This window comes from Lepidothrix coronata, unplaced genomic scaffold, assembly GCF_001604755.1.
Source record: "Lepidothrix coronata isolate B3197 unplaced genomic scaffold, Lepidothrix_coronata-1.0 Scaffold63, whole genome shotgun sequence".
In the NCBI taxonomy this organism is placed as follows: Eukaryota; Metazoa; Chordata; class Aves; order Passeriformes; family Pipridae; genus Lepidothrix; species Lepidothrix coronata.
In genome coordinates, this window is record NW_016690243.1 from 2,603,617 (window position 1) to 2,621,903 (window position 18,287).

The 18,287-nt window shown below is 37.7% G+C and overlaps 1 protein-coding gene across 2 annotated transcripts in view; it reads left to right on the forward strand.

Annotated features, from left to right (window-relative positions):
• Positions 1 to 6,906: 6,906 nt before the first annotated feature.
• The window catches only part of BMT2 (base methyltransferase of 25S rRNA 2 homolog), a 36,617-nt gene continuing 25,236 nt past the window's right edge, over positions 6,907 to 18,287 (forward strand). The window contains exon 1 of one of the 2 annotated variants that reach the window (XM_017817816.1): positions 6,907 to 7,070. In XM_017817816.1, coding sequence (XP_017673305.1) covers positions 6,920 to 7,070 — 151 coding nt within the window. In that variant the 5' untranslated portion in view covers positions 6,907 to 6,919. Of the gene's footprint in view, positions 7,071 to 7,853; positions 7,973 to 18,287 lie in introns of those variants that run through there. The other variant, XM_017817817.1, reaches the window with a different exon arrangement.

An 18,287-nucleotide genomic window follows, 5' to 3' on the forward strand; every position in this document is an offset into this window, starting at 1 on the left:
GTGAGAATTCATTAGTTTAACAAGACTTAATACTCCAACCACAATTATAGCCCTCAATAAAGGAAGCTTTCCAGACTAAAGTTTTTCTAGGTGTTAACAAGATGGTTAATGTTCAAGAACACCTTTACACATAAAGAGAGGTTACAGATAATTTTATTAGCCAGAAATATGAAAGACTTAAAGCCTTAACTGAAAGCCGTACATCAGTATGAAATGTATCTCCATTAACTGCTACAGTATCTTTCTGTTCCATTTCCTACCTTTTTTAACACAATGGGCTATCAGCATATCCTCAACAAATTGAAATGGTTATTTAATTTTATCACAACTCTACCTATCTTTAAATAAGCATTTCAGAACTGTCTTATTCTTCTGCAGTCTATAGTCTCATTCATACCTCAGGGCAGCTGCTATCAGATCATTCTAAATCCATAGTAATAGGAGACAAAATTTTAACAAAATCTAGTATGGAGAATGCTCACTTCATGGTATTTGTGTTACAGTTGTTTTATTAGATGTTCTGGAGAAGTAAAGAGAAACCATTCTTCTAGCGGTAGATAATATTTATCTGTGGTGCTTGTACTCTTGGGAAAACTATTGTGAACATTTTTGTACTTACTGTCAAAATTTCTGAAACAACATTAATATTCCTGGTTTCATTTTTCCTTTGACCATTCTTTAGGCTCCTAAATTCTGATCCTTACAAAGGATTAAGAGAATACCAACCCTTTAAATTTTATTGATAACATCTTAGGCATTAGCATCACTGAGGCCAGACTTAACCAAACCTAAAACACGATCTGTGCATAAGCGGAATACCACACGTGTAAGGTAAGCGAGAGCTTTGGCACTCCTTGGTCTTCTTGAAGTATATTACACCACCTGCAATGTGTTGTCCTGAAGACAGAGCTCTGTTTGATGTTGTATGAATAGACTTTTTTGCTGTTCTTAGCTGGAAGTTTGACTTGAATTTTGGTAGAGTCCCAAATAAACCACATGACAGTATTCAAGAGGCGGAAAAGATTAAAAGGAGTTGGCCAATCTTTGGAACAGACAAGAATACTTTGTGCATTCTAGAGATGTATTTCCTGTATGGGTTATATCTAATGATACCCAAAATATCTTCACCACACCCTCCCAGGACTTAGGAGAAGAACGAAAGAGAAAAGTGAAATGACACAGCATACCCTGATCTATCCACGGCATCACAGAAACATCCCTGTAAAATTATTTTGTTTCCTGTCTTAAAAATTCACATGTAGCTTAGTCTTTCTCTGGGTACTTTTTAGCACATGCTACTCCAATCAGACTGTCAGGTCATCTTAGTTTATGAGTCAGGTTATCATACCTGCAATACAAGATTACAGGATACTGCACTATTTCCCAAGTTGAAAATGACCTACTATATAGCTACATTGCTATTGAGCTGTACTAGAATTATATACACCTGACCCATACAGGAAGACTGGAATTTGCATCTCAAGAATTGAGAACATCTTTCGGACTATCAGGTTCCACAGATGCATAAATAATCAAACACAAAACTTTTCCTACTAGCACCAAACTTTCTTAAAGTTACTGTGTCTGAATTGATTACTCAGCAGGTTTATGCACAGCTGCTGACAGAAACATGAATCAGTGTTAAAACCACACACTATTTTGACTGACATTGGAAGAAAACCAGTTAGACCTGCTGGACGTTTTGACATCTCTTGCTAAATCAATGTGATTTTATGAGATAATCTTTTATGGCAGCAAGAAATCAGCTGAGAAGAAACTCAATCTAGAAAGAGTAGCTAGTAGTCTTTGTTAAAGCAATCATGACATTCACTCTGTTCATTTGGTAATTCCAAATAACAGGGGAACGAGCTCAGACTAAAATCTATTTTAAAAAACAACCAGATTTTTAAGGGAATTCAGGATTACTTTTCATTAAGTTACGTTTATATTTCATGATTTCTGTTAACAGAGTATTAAGCATGTTTGCAATGCTCATGTTGCAAAGAAGTTGTACAATGAATACAGAAGTTATTAAAAAATGCACTGTCTGTTTTCAGCATCAAAGGTTTGCTTTACTTCCTACAGATGTACATAATATCTTGAACAACTTAGGTATAAAGTACTCTGCTGGTTTTTCAGTAAATATTTCAGTAGTTCCATGAAATTTAATTCCCACTTTACTATTACACAAGTGACAGTCTGAAGGGATTAACAAATTCTTAACTTTTTTTTCCTGTGGCAAAAGAAACAGCTCCTTTCCATGGACAGACATAGGTGGTATATGCTGGCCACAATGGAGGCAGGGAATTTATTGCTTATCAGAAATGCTAGCTGCCATTAAAATTATTCCTGCCATTTTGCAACACAAGCTAGCAAGTAAAAGACACGAATTCAATAAATAAAATCTCTTATCAGTATCTAATTCTCATGGTCTTGAGGATACTTAATTAGACTCTACAATGAGCCCCTATTTTAAGCCTTCTCGAAGCTGTGTGCCTCTACCTACTTGAGGAGCAACTTTAACTGGTCCTTCAGTAGAAAAATCTGCTTTCCAGAAGCAAAATGTTTATTTATGTAAATATTGTGACTTCAGATGCAAACCAAAGTCAATAGCAAACCTATTTTTTTCCTCTAAAATACACAGGGGACTAAGTAAAGGGACTGCTGGTGTAAACATACTTTTAGAGGTGTCAGTCTCCAGATATGGAATCCAGGATCTGTAGTTATACAATTATTGTTATGGGGTAGCAGTTTTAATTACTATGTAATTTTAATTACTAAATTACTGAAGTGTGTTTGGAGAATGTAATAATGGACCAACTCTCCTACTTTTTAAGTCACATTCTCTTATTTCCATGGCTTGTAAGACTCACAGTTACTGAAGAAGAAAAATCTTCAGTAATTTCATTTAATATTCCATTGCTGCCTGTTTTTCTGCCCATTGGATACATGTAGCAAAAACATTTCCACATCTAACAAAGAATGTTTTATTCCTTTTAAATTACCACAGTGTTTCAGTATTCCATTAAAATCAAAACATGCTTTCAGTAATATTTTTGCAGATTACATTACATTAGAGAATCTTATGATGATGTCTTCACACTGGAGAGATTGTTGTCTAGAAAGGTTTATCCTCTTTGACATCAATTTTTTTGGACACTTTTCAAACAACAAGCATCTGTAAGATAGAAGGGATGAAGAGGTTGAGGAGACTTGATTGTCAAAACTACCAGTGAAAGAGATGGAAGCAAAGCACTGCTGATTTGCACAACTCAGAAAATTTTTATGTTGCTTTTCTTCCACAGTTTCCATGGGGAGAAAGACTGAAAATACAGGTTGCTGTCACCCTACCTTGAGGAAGGAAGAGCACTTCCACTTTATATAATCCCATAGTGAAGATGTGGGTTCAGATGCCCTCGGGCAGAGCAGGGATGTGAACTGGTTTTCCCACATCTTCAGTGAATGTTCCAGCCACCCGAGTACTGGAAAGTGCTGGGATTATTCTTCCTTCCAGCCTGTGAAATGAGACTTTTGATTCTAATGCTACTCACAAAAAGTGATGGGCACTAAAATATTGCAGAAATGTCAAAAGAAGCTGTTCTAGTCTGCCCTAAATTGGCCTTTTTAGTTTATTTATTTATTTATTTATTTAGAAAGTAACTAATACACAGAGGATCATTCATCCATTCATCCATTTCCTACATTCAAGGTAGTAAGACCAGCTGCTACAAACTATTCTTTTTCAGATAGTCAAACTCCATCATCCCTATCAGGACGCAGGCATTGTTTTATATTTATATTTATATTTATATTTATATTTATATTTATATTTATATTTATATTTATATTTTGTCTTTATCACCTTGGATATCCTTATTGATCATTCTACTCTCGTGCCTTAGGGACAAACACAAGATTTATGTTCATCTTCATTTTTCTGTACCATGTTCAAGAAATGTATAGATCACGCATGTTTTTTCTCCAGCTTGACAGAGCACTGGAACATCAGTTCCATCTGGCCTGACAGAACTGGTCCTGCTTTAATGGCCCATTCCATCACCCACTGATATCTCCATACAGCACTTAGGCAAAGCACCTCCTTCAATCACTTTGCATTTTGAGACCCAACTTTCATCATGTATTCTGAGGAAAGTATCTGTGTGTCCTGTGAGCATAAAGCCCCTTCCTCAGGTATTCTTTCATTTTCATTCTCGTAAAGAGAATGAAAATGCTTATTGAAACTAAACTTGCTTATTGAAAGCAAACTTCTAAGTTAGTTTTTTAAGAAGGGAGAATAAATTTTACATCTTGGTCTATTTTCATATAAAACCACATGCTAAAAATTAGATACTTCTCTACTTCTTATTTTTTAATAATAGCTTGTATCTCTACATATGAAAGTTGTCTGTGCAGGCACAGAGTTGAATTCTTTCATTTGTTGACATATTTCTAAAATATCAGAAAATAATCAAAATTTTGAAACTATAAAATAACATATTAAAAAGGGATAGTCACATAAAATTGTACACTGAAAAATCACAGTAACAAAGTATGTCTAATATTAATACTATAAATTTTGAAATAATTGTGATTAATTAAAGCTACTTTGTATTTAAAACCACTTTGTTAGTTTTAGAAAGAACTCCTGAGAACTGAAAAACCACAATGATAACCTCATTCAAATAGTAACTTATTATTCTGAGAGAGAATAGTTCACATAAGTACAATTTCCCCCCAACTCTTCAGTTCTACAATTAGATTTCTGATTTTCCAAACCACAGACACACTCATATTTTGACTGGATAACCTATATTTCCAAGTCTGGAGGCTCATGACTGGGGGTGTTAATGCCACAGCAGTATCTGTTAGGCATCCTCCAAATGCCTCCATCTCTTTTCAGTCGCTCTGGTACCCCTACTCTTCTGAGAAGCCTCCCTCAGTGCTCTCCCAAGTATCATGCCACATGCAGAAGACTGGCTCATGCATTTCCTCTTCATTCTCTGCTTCCTCAAATCCTACATAATGTGAAAATGTAAAGAACATTAACCATCGTGTAGGCTCCCCATTAACTGAAATGTTCCTAGTGACTATCATTGTAATCTCTTTTTACACCATCTTAATCCTTCTTATGTGGACTCACATATAAAACTAGAAATAAAAATATTTCAGAAAGCTATCATTAACCCCAGCACCAAGCTTTATTTCTAATTCAGATTTAACTTCCTGAACTAGTTTGGTGAATATGGAATACAACAATCCATATCAGAAGATGACTTTTGGATGTTTTCCACGTCAAAGTAGAATCAATATATACTGATATTTTTTTCATTAACATCAGTTATTTCATCATCAGTTATTTCTGTTTCAAAACTGAAAGAAAAATGTAGCTAAAGAATAACTCAAACAGTACACTGAACTTTTCTTTCTTAATGCTGATGTCAGTAGGAAAAATTTAAATTCTCCTTCCATCATTGCCCTGTATTTTGAGTAAACAAACAAACAAACAAACAAAACAACAAAAACCCAAACCAAACCAAATGGAAATACTCTGACAATAAAATACATAATAACATGTAAACATAAGGATGGAAGATTCAAACTACGCTGAAGTTTTTTAAGCACTTTCTGAGAAATATAAGCACTGAAAACGTTGGACCTTCGAGCATTACGTGGGCACTTCAGGGTGATGGATGAGATGCAGTATCTGCCTACCTAGCTCAGAGTCAGGTGAAAAGGGGATGGTTTTGCAGTCAATAACAACGAAAAACTTTTCTTTGGACATTAATGTTTTGCCTTGACAATTCCACCTTGAACAGAATTTCATCAGAAAAGCAGAAAACCACCATGCTCTGTGATTAGCTGTAAAATGTTTTTGGCAGGACTATCTGATGCGGACCTGATATACACCCCATTGCATAAAATTGTACGTGTCACTGACTTCTCATCAGGGTGAAATCTTAACCCGACTCACGTCAGATTTGTGACTGATTTCATTGTAGCCGCAATTACCTCCTTCATATTTTTTAACTTCTTCAGAAAAGACAGCTGCTTCTGGCCAAAGCAAACAAGGAAGTACCTTCACTGCCATGAATCTTGTGACAAATGATTTTGTCTATCCTATTTCCAATAATGACAGAGAGAACTGAAGTACTTCAGGTTTGGGGAAAGGTTGAAGCTGGGCACAGAGATCTGCAGACAAAGGTTTTCCCCTGTAAGGTGCAGTTTTGCTGGCTGCAGGTGTTGGTCCTGCTCCAGCAGCATATTTCCACCCAAATAAATGTCACAAACTGTGCTCTGCTGAAAAACGGGCCCGGCAGCTCCATGAACACATAAAAAAGCCTGTACAAAACTGCGCTCTTCAAGTGCCCGCACCCACACCACGAACATCAACCTGCTCAGGTTTGCGTGAGGGTATTTTGAATTCAGTTTTTTTCTGAAAGAAAAAAAGAAGACCTTACAAGGTCTTTTGTAAGTGGGGAATAGGTTTTGCCCCCCTGTGTCAGAGAAACCCACAGATGTCTGCTACGGGGGCCTCTTGGGAAGGATGCGAACTGGGGTAATGCACGGAGGGGAGGGGGGGAAGTCGCATTGCCCCTGGCCCTTTAGGGTATTTTCTCCCTCATTTCTCCCGCTGGTTTACCGATCACCGCAGTGACTCGCTCCAGATGTGGAGCGTGGGAAGTTTTGCTGGCAATAACCCAGCCCACACCTGGGGGTCTGGCCAGCCCCGTGCCTTCCAGGACGAGGGACCGCAAGGAGCCCCAGGAAGCGGCCGGCGGCTGCGGCGGGAGCATCACCCCGTCGGACTCCCTGTCCCGGCAGGCCGAGCGGCGGGCGGCGCGCATGCCCGGCCGGCACAGCCCGGCACAGCTCACGCCCCCCTCGGCCGGGCCGTGCGCGGCGGAGCAGCGGGAACACCATGGAGGCCGTTCCGCAGCCCCGGCCCCGGCCCGGCGGGGCCGCCGCCGCTCCGCCGCCGCCCCCGGAGCAGGAGCGGAAGCTGGAGCAGGAGAAGCTGTCCGGGGTGGTGAAGAGCGTCCACCGGCGGCTGCGCAAGAAGTACCGAGAAGGTAACGCGGGGGAGGGGCCGCCCCGGCCGGGCCCCGCTGCCCCCGCCGGCGGCAGATCGGGGCGTCCCCCCGCGGGCGGGGGCCGGCGGGCCGGCCCGGTACCCCTGGCGCTGCCGAGAGGGTGTGTCGGGGGAGGGTGGCCGGAGCAGCGGCCGGGAGCAGCTCCGCGCTCGCTTCCTGCTCCTCCCCGGCAGAGCGGGGTCGCCGCTGCCATTGGCTGCCCGCAGCCCCGCCGAGGGCACCTGGTTGGGGCTGCCGGGGCTGTGCCGCTCTCCTGGAGCTGCTGGCAGCGGAGCCTCCTTCCTGGCTGGGGTGGGAGCGTCCCAGTCGAATAGCAGTTTTCCAAACTGAGGATCTGCAAGAGAGAGGACAGTAGGTCATGAATGCCAAGAGAGATTGAAAGGTGATCTGGAAAGGCACAGGTCTTTGTGAATTGTTTGTGCCTCCTGTCCTTCAGTCGTGGAGCAGTAGTTCGGTATGGAGCACTAAGCGAAAGGGTTGGGGTAAAGCTGTTGTGAAATAAATTACTCGGAGTCCATGAAAAGTCTACTTTGTCATCAGTATTAATGCCCTTGTGCAAGGTTCCTGTGGGGGTATTGGAATGCTTTAAAACCTCTCTGAAATGCTAGCACAGATTGCAGAACATTCATCTATTCATTCTTGCAGTGTCCACAGCTCTTTGGTGCATACCTCTAGAAGAACACATAAAATGGGAGCTCTTCCTGTTGTAGGCATCAGTTCTTGCCTCTTCTCTATATCTGCATATGACACTTGGTTGAAGAAACAAGATCATACTGCCTTCTGGACTTCCAAAGTCTCCCCTGGAGCCAGTTCATGGGATTTGGGCACAAATACCTACCTATCTAGACACTGATTGAATGTTGCTGTTTGTTTTGGCCTTGGTGAGTCAAAACTGAAGGATCTCCCTTCTTCGCTCGGATGTTGAGAGAATGAACCTAATATATATAAATATTGAAATTCTGGGAAAGGAGTCCAGCTTTTAGCAGTACACATTTCTCTGTCATTCCAGAGTGCCTGCAGATTAAGACAGAAAAACGTTGGCACTGCTAACTTATTTTTTTTAAGTGAGCAATCTCTGTAACAACTGAATTTTTTAGATGAGAGCCTAAATTACATGGAAGTTATTGTAAGCCTGCTTCTCAACAAAGAACAAGTTTGTGTGCAAGAGTAGGTTGTGTGTAACTGGTTAAGCAAAAGACAGAATAGCACCCTCATTTACTTCATATGTCCTGTAAATCATGCATTAGTGAAAACTTTAGGGTGATTTTTCTAGTCCCACTAAATTAGCAACATGATATGTCATTTCGCTGAGAGTTCAAACCAACCGTTCATCACATCTGTACAAGGAGAGCTCCACCTACTCATCCAATAGCAGGTGATCCTTACAAGTTAATAGTGGTTAGTGGTCAGTTGTACTTCATATGTTAGGTTCTTTTAACTTAAGAATTTTATTTTTGGTGTCTTTTCTCCCTACATCTCTCTATGCTTCTAAAAGCAGATCTGAGAATCTCCTTCTTAAAAGCCCTTAGTGCCATTCTGAAATTGTAATACTAGGACATGCTTGACCTCTGAAGGATCTTTTCTTGGATTTTTTTTTTTCTGTAATACTCGGTGACACTGACTGGCAAGTAACTTAGCTTGAAAAAATCAAAGATGGCAGTTTGCTAAAGCAAAGTAAAAAATCAACAAATAATCTGTAATTTCTCAGTACAGTTTGAATTATAACTTGGATATGAAAAAACAAAGAGAAAGCACCCACATCCTTGCTTATGTGCTTACAGCTCATTACACAAGGAAAGTGTCTTGACTCCACGGTGCAGTGCACTCACTCTGTATGAAGCAAAAGCATTTTTCTGTATTATTCAAGAATCTTGTATTGTCTTCTTTTTTCCTTTTTTTTTTAACTCTCTCTGCCTCTTCTTACATTTACTAGAGTTCTGTGAGCTAGTTTCCATTTTGTCTAGATAAGCAAACATGCAAAATTGCTGTTGCATGGACTTCAGTTGTTTGTAGGAACTAAAATAGAATCACATATTAATTTTGTTGGTAGATGAAAAAGCATGTTGAGTATCCTTCTGAAAGCTACATTATTATTTTGCACAGGATAGATATGTCTAAGAAAGCCCTTGATATTGTAATATGATCTTAAGTTATTATCTTCTCTTAGAAGTGTTGCATTAGATGCGTCCTTGAGACACTGAGATGTGTGTTAATAGAAGTTATACAGGCTTGATTTTAATAAGCTGATTTCTTTGAGAATTCATTTGCCTTGCTGATGTTAGCAAGGTTTGTGTTTTAATGGACAATTATAAAAGGTAAGCTAGTGTATTATCTGAGTTACTTATAACTGTCACCATTGCTATAATTTTGTTTCATTTCTGCATTGGTTCACCTCTTTTTTGAAGATGAGCCAGTGGAAAAGCAACAGTGTGGTCCAAAACTGCAAGCTAACATGTTTTTGAAGAAGTTGCATACTTGTCAAAGTGCAAGAGCAATATTTCTTAACTAGGGATGCATCACAGCAATTTTTTTGCTGTTACTAAGGAATTGCTACAGTTTAGTCAGCATCATGTCATCTAAAGGGTTTGATTTTTTTTTTTTTTAAATTTGTTTTTTCTGGTTAAAAACTAACTCTTGAGATTGATCAAAACTGAACCTTGGCTTGTTTTTTAATTTCTGCACTTGTTGAATTGCTTCTACTAGTAAGGATCGTGTGTTTTTTATGTACTTCTGTACTGTGACTCATGTCATATCATAGTCCCAGAGCATGCCAGTGTATTTGGGACAAGCATTTACCATCTTTGAAATGGCAAAGCTGAAATGCTTTTAAGTTTGCATTGAAGTGCATGTTTTTGTTTTCTTAAACAATTTTAGTTTTTCTGCTGTGTGACTAGTACTTTAGTCTCTTGAACTTGGTTCTGTTGCTTTGTATCACAGGTGACCCCAAATTTTACAGTTTTCCTCTATGCATCTTTTGGGCACCTGTAGCCGTGGGCTGGAGCATGTTGTGTTGGTTGCATAAATGCATGGATGTTTCATATATTGCATGTAGGCTGATGTCTGTCGAGCCTGACAGATAGACTTGTAAAAGCAGATTTAATGGTTCATAAGGAACTACACGAGATCTACTGAACATCTGCTATGTGATGTATGTTTAATTCCAATTGGTTGTAGTAGCCAAGTAGGTTTAATTTTTACTGGGATAAAAATCCCTTCTCCTGATACAGAGGCATCCTCTTTTTCTCTTAGTTGTTTATTACCTTAGTCATACAGAGCTGTATTTATCAAGTAACATTTTCTCTGCAACATGACCCTCAGTTATAGATGGTTTTGTGTGTAGTCTGAAAGATGATTTGCAAGACCCTATACTTCTCCCTCAAAATCCCATGTTGAGTCCAAGTGGAAAAAATTGCGGAGGTGTCTGTAAAGGTATTTTATGACATATTTTCCTGTATGTTCACCAAAACAGTTCATTTCTCCTTGCATGCACCTGTTAAGGCTGTTCAGGCTTAAAGAATCACACAGAATTGGTGTTTGTCATGTTACTAGTTACGATATCACAGAAACTAGCAGAAGCATTTCTAGATAGTAGTTTGATTCCTTAAAAGAAAGATTTGTTGAAACTCATCTAAGTAGATAACAACTTTCTAAAAGGTTTTTCAAATTCAGAAAATAAGGAAGAATTTAAGGATCCTGCCTGATGATAATATGTAGCCTGAATAGATGTGGTTTAGACATTTAGACAGAAGAGTTGGTCTGAAGTCAGTTGCTTCATGGAGTCTTTGTCTCTCGTGTTTTTCATGAAAAACCTTGAGAGAGCTTAAGTTCTTCCCTATGTGAAAGATTCTGAAATGGTGTCATTTTTCACAGGACAGGAAAACTTTATCATTGAACTCTACAGGATAAGTTTACAGTTGTTAGTCCTTTTTGCTAAATATAACTGCTTTACAGTAGAAATAAACCTATGTTTTCAAGATCTCAAGTTGTGTTTCCTCATTTGCATTAATTTCTTGGAAGAAGAAGAAGACATTTTGTAATACCAACTGTTCCATTTTCAACTAATAGAAACTAAATTTTATTTAATTAAAATGAAAATTGATATAATTTTATGACATGAGGTTCGATTGCCTTTAAAGTTTGCACACCACAGTTTTGCATCAAAGCTTTCATTAGAAATCCCATAATATTTTACTTTTTGCAGGATTTAATTATTGCTATCATTTAGTTAGCCCATAAATTTGAAAAAGCACTGGCTGCAACACAAGCTTGCACCCATTGAACAAACAGGTATATGTCACCTTCTTCCCTGCTCCTTTATTGCCCTAGTAGGGAAGTTTGTGTTCCTATTGCAGCATCAGCATAATGAAATCTGTACCTGTGCATCAACTGCTTCCAATTTTTGCTCCTGCATTTGTACAAATTACCAAATTCAGTAGTTTCTGTTAAAAACTACTGAATTTCATCTCCACATTGGTGGTGTTATGGTGAGCTCATATTCCATCCCACAAAGTCAGGCCTGGGGAAGAGGAGAGTGAAGTTTCCAGCAGAGCAGATCCAACACCTGGGGGCAGTAATTGCTTAAACTATCACAAACAAGCTCCTCAGCGTTTGTGTGACAGCCATCAGAGACTTGTAGCAGATCAGAGACACAGATCAGTCTTCAAGGTGATCTAAGCTGACCCCCGTAGATGCTGAAATATCACCTGAATTGCGCCCTCTGAGTCTGTTCAGCGTAAACAGATGGATAGGAGGTTTATCTAACAGGGCAAATGTAAAAATCCACGTTTGGTCAAATGAATCCTTTCTATGTAAGTAGAAGGAAGGAACATTGATACTGAGACAGAGAAAATTAGATTCTTACACTTCAGGTTTTTAAAATATTTTATTCTGAAGTATTTCAGGTAAATCCTGAGAAATATGAAACAAATACTAGTCAGACAAGAGAAGGAAAATATTAGCTCTGATTGCTTGAACTTTGTCCAAGTTGAAGTTCATGTTCTGTACATAGATGTGTAAAACTGGAAAACACTGAAGCCAAAAATGCCTAATGTCTTTCACAAGGAATGCCGGATATGCTTTTAGTTTATCTTGTATATACTGAAAATTATGTAGGTATAATTGCTGATACTCTTCATATAATTAATTTTTCTTATCATCGCCACTGCATCCATACATTAGTAGTACAGCTAAATTTCAACTGACAAGGTTAATGAGGAAATTTTATCAGATATTCATAGAAAGTGAATTTCAGCTTTAGCCTAGTGAACAGTGTAAGATTGCCTTTCCCATTTACTGTTTAATATGTTGTAGAAGCTAGTTTACTGTTTCCAGCAAGTGAGAGGTGGTCTTAAGAGACTGAAAATGAGATGGATTTTTTCATTCTGCAGTGCATTACCATCAACAACAAAAAAGAAAACTCAGATATTTTGCTAGGCATTGCTATGGCCAACAGCCTGTCATCCAGTTATCCAGAAGGTATCCAGTATTGTCATGGACACGTGTTAGTTTTGTGATAGGTTTGCTTTTTTACAATGAGTAAGATTTATTTTTATTGATTTATTATTAATATTAATAACTATTATACAAATATTAACATGTCAGTTTTGCTTCTGTCTTTCATTGGTAGTCAATGTACTGACCTTATTTTCTCTTCTACCAGAGCCTTCAAAGCTCCGGTAGAGAAGAAAATAGGAAGGCAATTTGCTGTAAATGGAAGTATTGAAAAAGGAATGGATTGAATCTGGTTTTCTACATTATTTGTATTTGCCAAGGCTTCAGACCCTTAAACCCTTGTTTGGTCTCTTTTTTTTTTTTTTTGACTCAATTACAGCTACCTTGAATTCAGAACATTTTAGTTTTCCAAAAGGAAATAGTGGCAGTTCTAATCCCACTTTTTCTCAAGTGCTAAAGTAATGTTTCTTTTGAAGGAAGTTGTTGCTTAATATCTAAACCTGCACTGTGTGTACATGAAGGCTTAAATGCACAATGTCAGTTAAATTTTGGGATGCGAAGTTTATTTGGTGATGAATGAAGTATTTTGTGCTTAGTTTTGAGATTTTCAGAGATGGCAGCACTGTTTTTTGAAGAGTACCAATGAAATTAAGGAAAATAGTAGTTATACATCTCTTCTTGTGGGTGCAGATAATACTTTTATAACTCTATATGACAACTATTTTATTGCTCGATAAAACAGAATTATTCAGATTAGTTGTTTGGGGTTTTATCCCATTCCAAAATGAAAAATACTGACTTTAGCAAAACTGAGCTCTATTTCCTTTACATTTCAGAGGGTTGTGTTTTGTTAAAAATGCCAACTGATATGTTCTGTCAGAAGTTGGAGAATAATGGACTAATTAATTTTTCTCTTAACTTCATAAACACACCTTAAATGACAGCTCAATTTAACACTCTACAAATAAGTGTCTTTAAAACTATTTTTTTTTTAAAAAATGGGATGGAAGAAAGATGTATTTTTTTGTTCTTGATAATAGACTTCCTGGAGAGAAGAATTATGGTGTAGGATTATCCCATCAAGAATGGTCTTCTCACATTGTTCTAGGGAGCTTTGATGAGACCTTGTAAATAAATGTGGAATGAGGGGAGTTCTTACCAATCTGGTATGATTCTTCTCTATTAGAAATGTTTTCAGTTGCTGAAACTTACAGCTAATGTTAGGTCTCCGTTGCTGTTACCCACAATTAAAATTATCTCATAATTGAAAAATAACTTCTGTGTGCCTGACCTGTTCTCTTTGTGACAGTATTCAGCAACTACTGATTACTCTGTGGGAGAGTTCAGGGTTATGGCTTGGCTATTCTGCAGGCAATATTAATGTGGGTGGAAATTACTTAGATGGATTCATCTGTTCTAGGTAAATAGTATTAGATTTTTGTTACTGTGTTAGAAAAGGGTGTGCTACAGAGAACAAGTTGGTCAGTCAGTTGTTCACTGACAGAATTCTTGGAAGCGGTGGGCTTTGGCCTTTCTTGTTTTTAAAGGACTAGTTCATCTTCAAGGTGAAAAGTTGGTAATTTATTTATTTTCTAGGTAATTCTGGATAAAGTTGAGCAAATATTAAATAACTTTAGAATAACGTCACTGTAGTGATTTGAGTTTGTGAAGCTCCTCTTATGAGCTAGGTTTGCCAAACAAACTTTTCAGTTGAACACTGGCATAAATGGTTCCTTGATGGAGATCTGAGCTGTATGAAGATCTCTGAAAATTCAGTGCTCAAAAGAGGTTTTAAATTGCCTAAAAGGTGATCTCTGGGTGCACAATAAGAGTGTTGAGTCACCTTTATATTATGATATGGTCATGAGTATGTGAGATGAAAAAATTGATACACAAAATCAAGTATTAACTTCAAGATGTGATCAGCGATGCAAGACTTTTTATTCCATTGCATTAGCCTACCACAAATTGCTATTTTATTTGCAGTGTTACTGATTGCTTAACAGAAGATTTTATTTATCTTATTTTTCTAGTAACTGTTAGTTTTGTAGTGAAACCTTCCTGCGTATTTTACTGCCTTTTTGGTTATACAAGCAAGAATTTATTGATTCATAAATAACTGTTTAACTCTAGTAGAGTTAATGCAGTATTTGCACATGGATTATAATGTATTGCTGTAAAAATTAATACACAGTGCATTATAATGTATTGATTAAAAAAATCAATACATAGCTTTTATGTGTTCTAGGTATCAGTTTGAAATTGGATGCTGCAAGACCTATTGTAGTCATGTAAAATCTCAAGAGATAGGAAGGATTATTTGCATTTTCAACTCAGTATTGGAGAATGATTCTGAATTTAAGGCTTCTGTGAATCTTGTATGCCCGTTTGTGTCTTCTCAAAGCTCACTCTGGAAAATAATGGGGACAAAAAACCCAAACAAAACAATCCACTGCCATTCTGCTTGCTCAAGGGAAGCTTGACTTCAGACTCTTTTTGAAAGTCCCTGCACAATGATGCCAGTGTTTTAAGATAACCCTTTTATCTGCAGTTGTTTTGGAGCTTCTCTTCATGAAAGGGCAGAGAAATGGGCATTATAAAAGTCAGTATTGACAGTGGGTCGACAGCAGATGCTTAGGCAAGAGTAAGTGAGAAGTGCTGCTGGATTATCACTGTATGCTTGCTTACCATTCTATATTTGAGTGATTTCATGGTCTAGGAGGTCCTGAGGTAGAAATTGCATCTTCAGTATGGAGTTTGTCATGGATTTTCTTCTCATAGTTTGCCCAGGTGCATGGACTTTAAACTCAATTATACATTTTATGAGGAAATAACTTTTTTTTTTTGCTTTTAAGCTGCTCTTTCTGAATGTCTCCTGCTCTTAGAACAACCGGACAGTTGCTCCATATTTACATTTCCTGTCACCTATATTCTTCTTTTTTCTATTTAAGTGTTCCTTATACAAAAGTTGTGCCGTATCTGTCCCACATAGCCATTTTCTGTATCTCTGTATTGGTAAATGAAGACAAACCAGAAGTGCACACAGAATTGACTTGATATAGGATGTGTGATGAAATTACTTCGTGATGAATTTTTCAATTTTGTTCTGCATCTCTCTCCTAAATCATTCTACTCTATATCCTGTATAATTCATATAATTCAGTTTTATTTTCTTGTCAGCCCAGAGCCAAGAAGCTGTTACTGTCATAGGCAGCTCTTTTGTAACCCAAAGATCATGTCCCAGCCTGCTGTCTGTCAGCTTTGGGTCTGTTGCTGTATATCTAAATTTAAGATCTTTTATCTGTGGATGCTTTTGACCTTTGTCTGACTTTGAGGGAGAGGTGCAAATCTATGCCTTGTTCAGAAGGAAGTAAGAGCTGCTATGAGAGCAGGATTCAGTGTTACGAGACATCACTACTTTGCTGTAAGTAAGGACTGGCTAGTTAAGAATGTCTGGTTTTTGCATATTTCTTCTTTCCCATCTGTCTTATTTTTTTAATGTTAAGGAAAAGGGGTATTTAGCAATAGAATAATCACTTAAGAACAGACCAGATGACGTACTGAACAGTATTAAACTTTGGATTCTGTATTTGTGGTATTTTCCTTCAATAAGTCTTCATTCATTTACATTTTACTTTCTAATTAGCCATGTATTCTTCAAACAAATCTTTAGCAGGTGCAGATCATTCAAGCATTTCACAATTATCTGGAGCATTCAATAAGATTCAGAGTATTGTGTCAAAGAAACTATGACACTCTATCTAACTTGCACCAGAATTAATTGGCTATGGAGAATTACTTTGAACTTGGCTAGTGCTTTCTGGCTTGGTGCTGTATAGAGTCTGCACTTCGATGACACAAGAAATACAGATTAATACAGATTCCTCAGAGTTATATTTGTTTTGCCTTCTTTGCTGGTAGGCCACTCTCTGTGCTATTTTCTGCTCTCTTTTCTCAGTACAGTATGTTCTGTTCTGCATGATTGTATGTACATAAGACTCTCCTGAAAGCTCTGGAAAAGTGGCCCACAGGTTTTAGCAGAAACTGCTGTGGGGGCCTGCCTGTGACGTGGGTGTTTTCTCTGCTCTGGTGGTCAGCTTGCTGGTGCCTTTTCGTATAAAGCATATCTCTCTGAACTTGGATCATTTGGGAAATAATGAGGGATGCTATTCAGTATTATACCTTTTTTTTTTTTGTCCATTGCAATAACTGTCTTGTATGTGCTTGTTGAATAGCAGGCAGAGTACGTGATTTCTTGCATAGCTTCCCTGTTTTGATAAAATTAAATCGTAGCCACTCCCTTCCATCTCAACTGCCATCTCACACAAGGGAATATAAACACATAATTTTAAACTTGACTCATTTTGATTATACAAGTGTGCTGTATGATTATTTTTTAAGAGAAAATTGCTATGACATCCCTAAATCAAACTTAAATAGGGAGTAACCTGGATGATTGGTTTTAATCTTTTAAATAATATGTCTATACTTGTCCATCATAGCCAGACTTTCTGTAAGTGGAGGACAGATGAGGTGAGGTTTGTTACTGCTTTGGATAGGGGGGGAAAAATAAAAAGGTTGTCACTGGAAGAAATTCATTAGTTACTGCTAATTGAAACAAAGCACATCAAAGAAACTACCATAAGTGGGTTAGAAACAAATATCTTGCTGATATGAGGACAGGTCCTACCGTAAGCTACTTTCAGGCTTTAACAGACATTAATTGTTAGTTTATGGCTGATACACTTTCAAAGTATTACCTTCTAATATAAAGGTGCTACAAAAACTGGTTCCGGAACCATGTTGTGAAAAGTGTGTTGGTTGTCCACATCAAAGCTTAAAGTACAGTTGTACTCTTGAAGACTTATTTTCAGCTGTATTAGCTTGTAGGTGCAAAATCGATACGTAATTTTTATTCTACAGATTGACATAAATTCTAGATGTGTGCACACGTTTATGATTAAGAAACACAAAACAAATTAGTGAACATCATACTAGCGAACATGTATTTTTCTTTCTTAGAGCAGGAACACGCTTTTAGTAAGGTACACCAAGGGTTTACATGCTGTAGAAAGCACAATAAGAATTGTGGCTAGCCACTACCAGCATTTATCTTGTTTTTGTTTAGCAGTACATTATGTAAAGCAGGCTAGAAGTGGATACTTAGCAGCAAAAGAAGGAAAATCATCATGTTTGATTACTTTAAAGTGCCAGAACTTATTCTGCAAGACTTCTTTTCAACATGTGAACCAGCATGGAAATAAATCTGTCCCTAGAGATCTGCAGACGAGTTTGTGATTTCCTGGTCATAGTTTGATTCTTCAGTATTGTCCCCTAGAAGCTATTTCACTGGGCTTGGCTTGATTAGACAGAAATCAATGAAGGCTTGAATTTCTTTTCCAGTGTATCCAAAGAAATCTGTATTCTGTGTTAAACTTTATTTTTGTGACTTTTTCATGTAATATCATCCACGATATTTGCCATGGGCATGAATGTTAGAAAAAACCTTTCAGTCGTTTATTTCTAAAATGTTTGTCATGTTAATGCTCATGCACAGAAACCTGAAAGCGAAACTTCCCAGGGACTTTAATTTCAGAGAACAAGCTGAACAAAATCTGTGTACTGATAACATTTCTAGTTTCCCAAGTACTCGATAGCCCCTTCCTGCTCCAAAACTTGGAATTTTGTGTTTGACTAGAGAAAGAGGACCTTGTTTTTTGTTATGAACAGGTAAACTAATCTCTT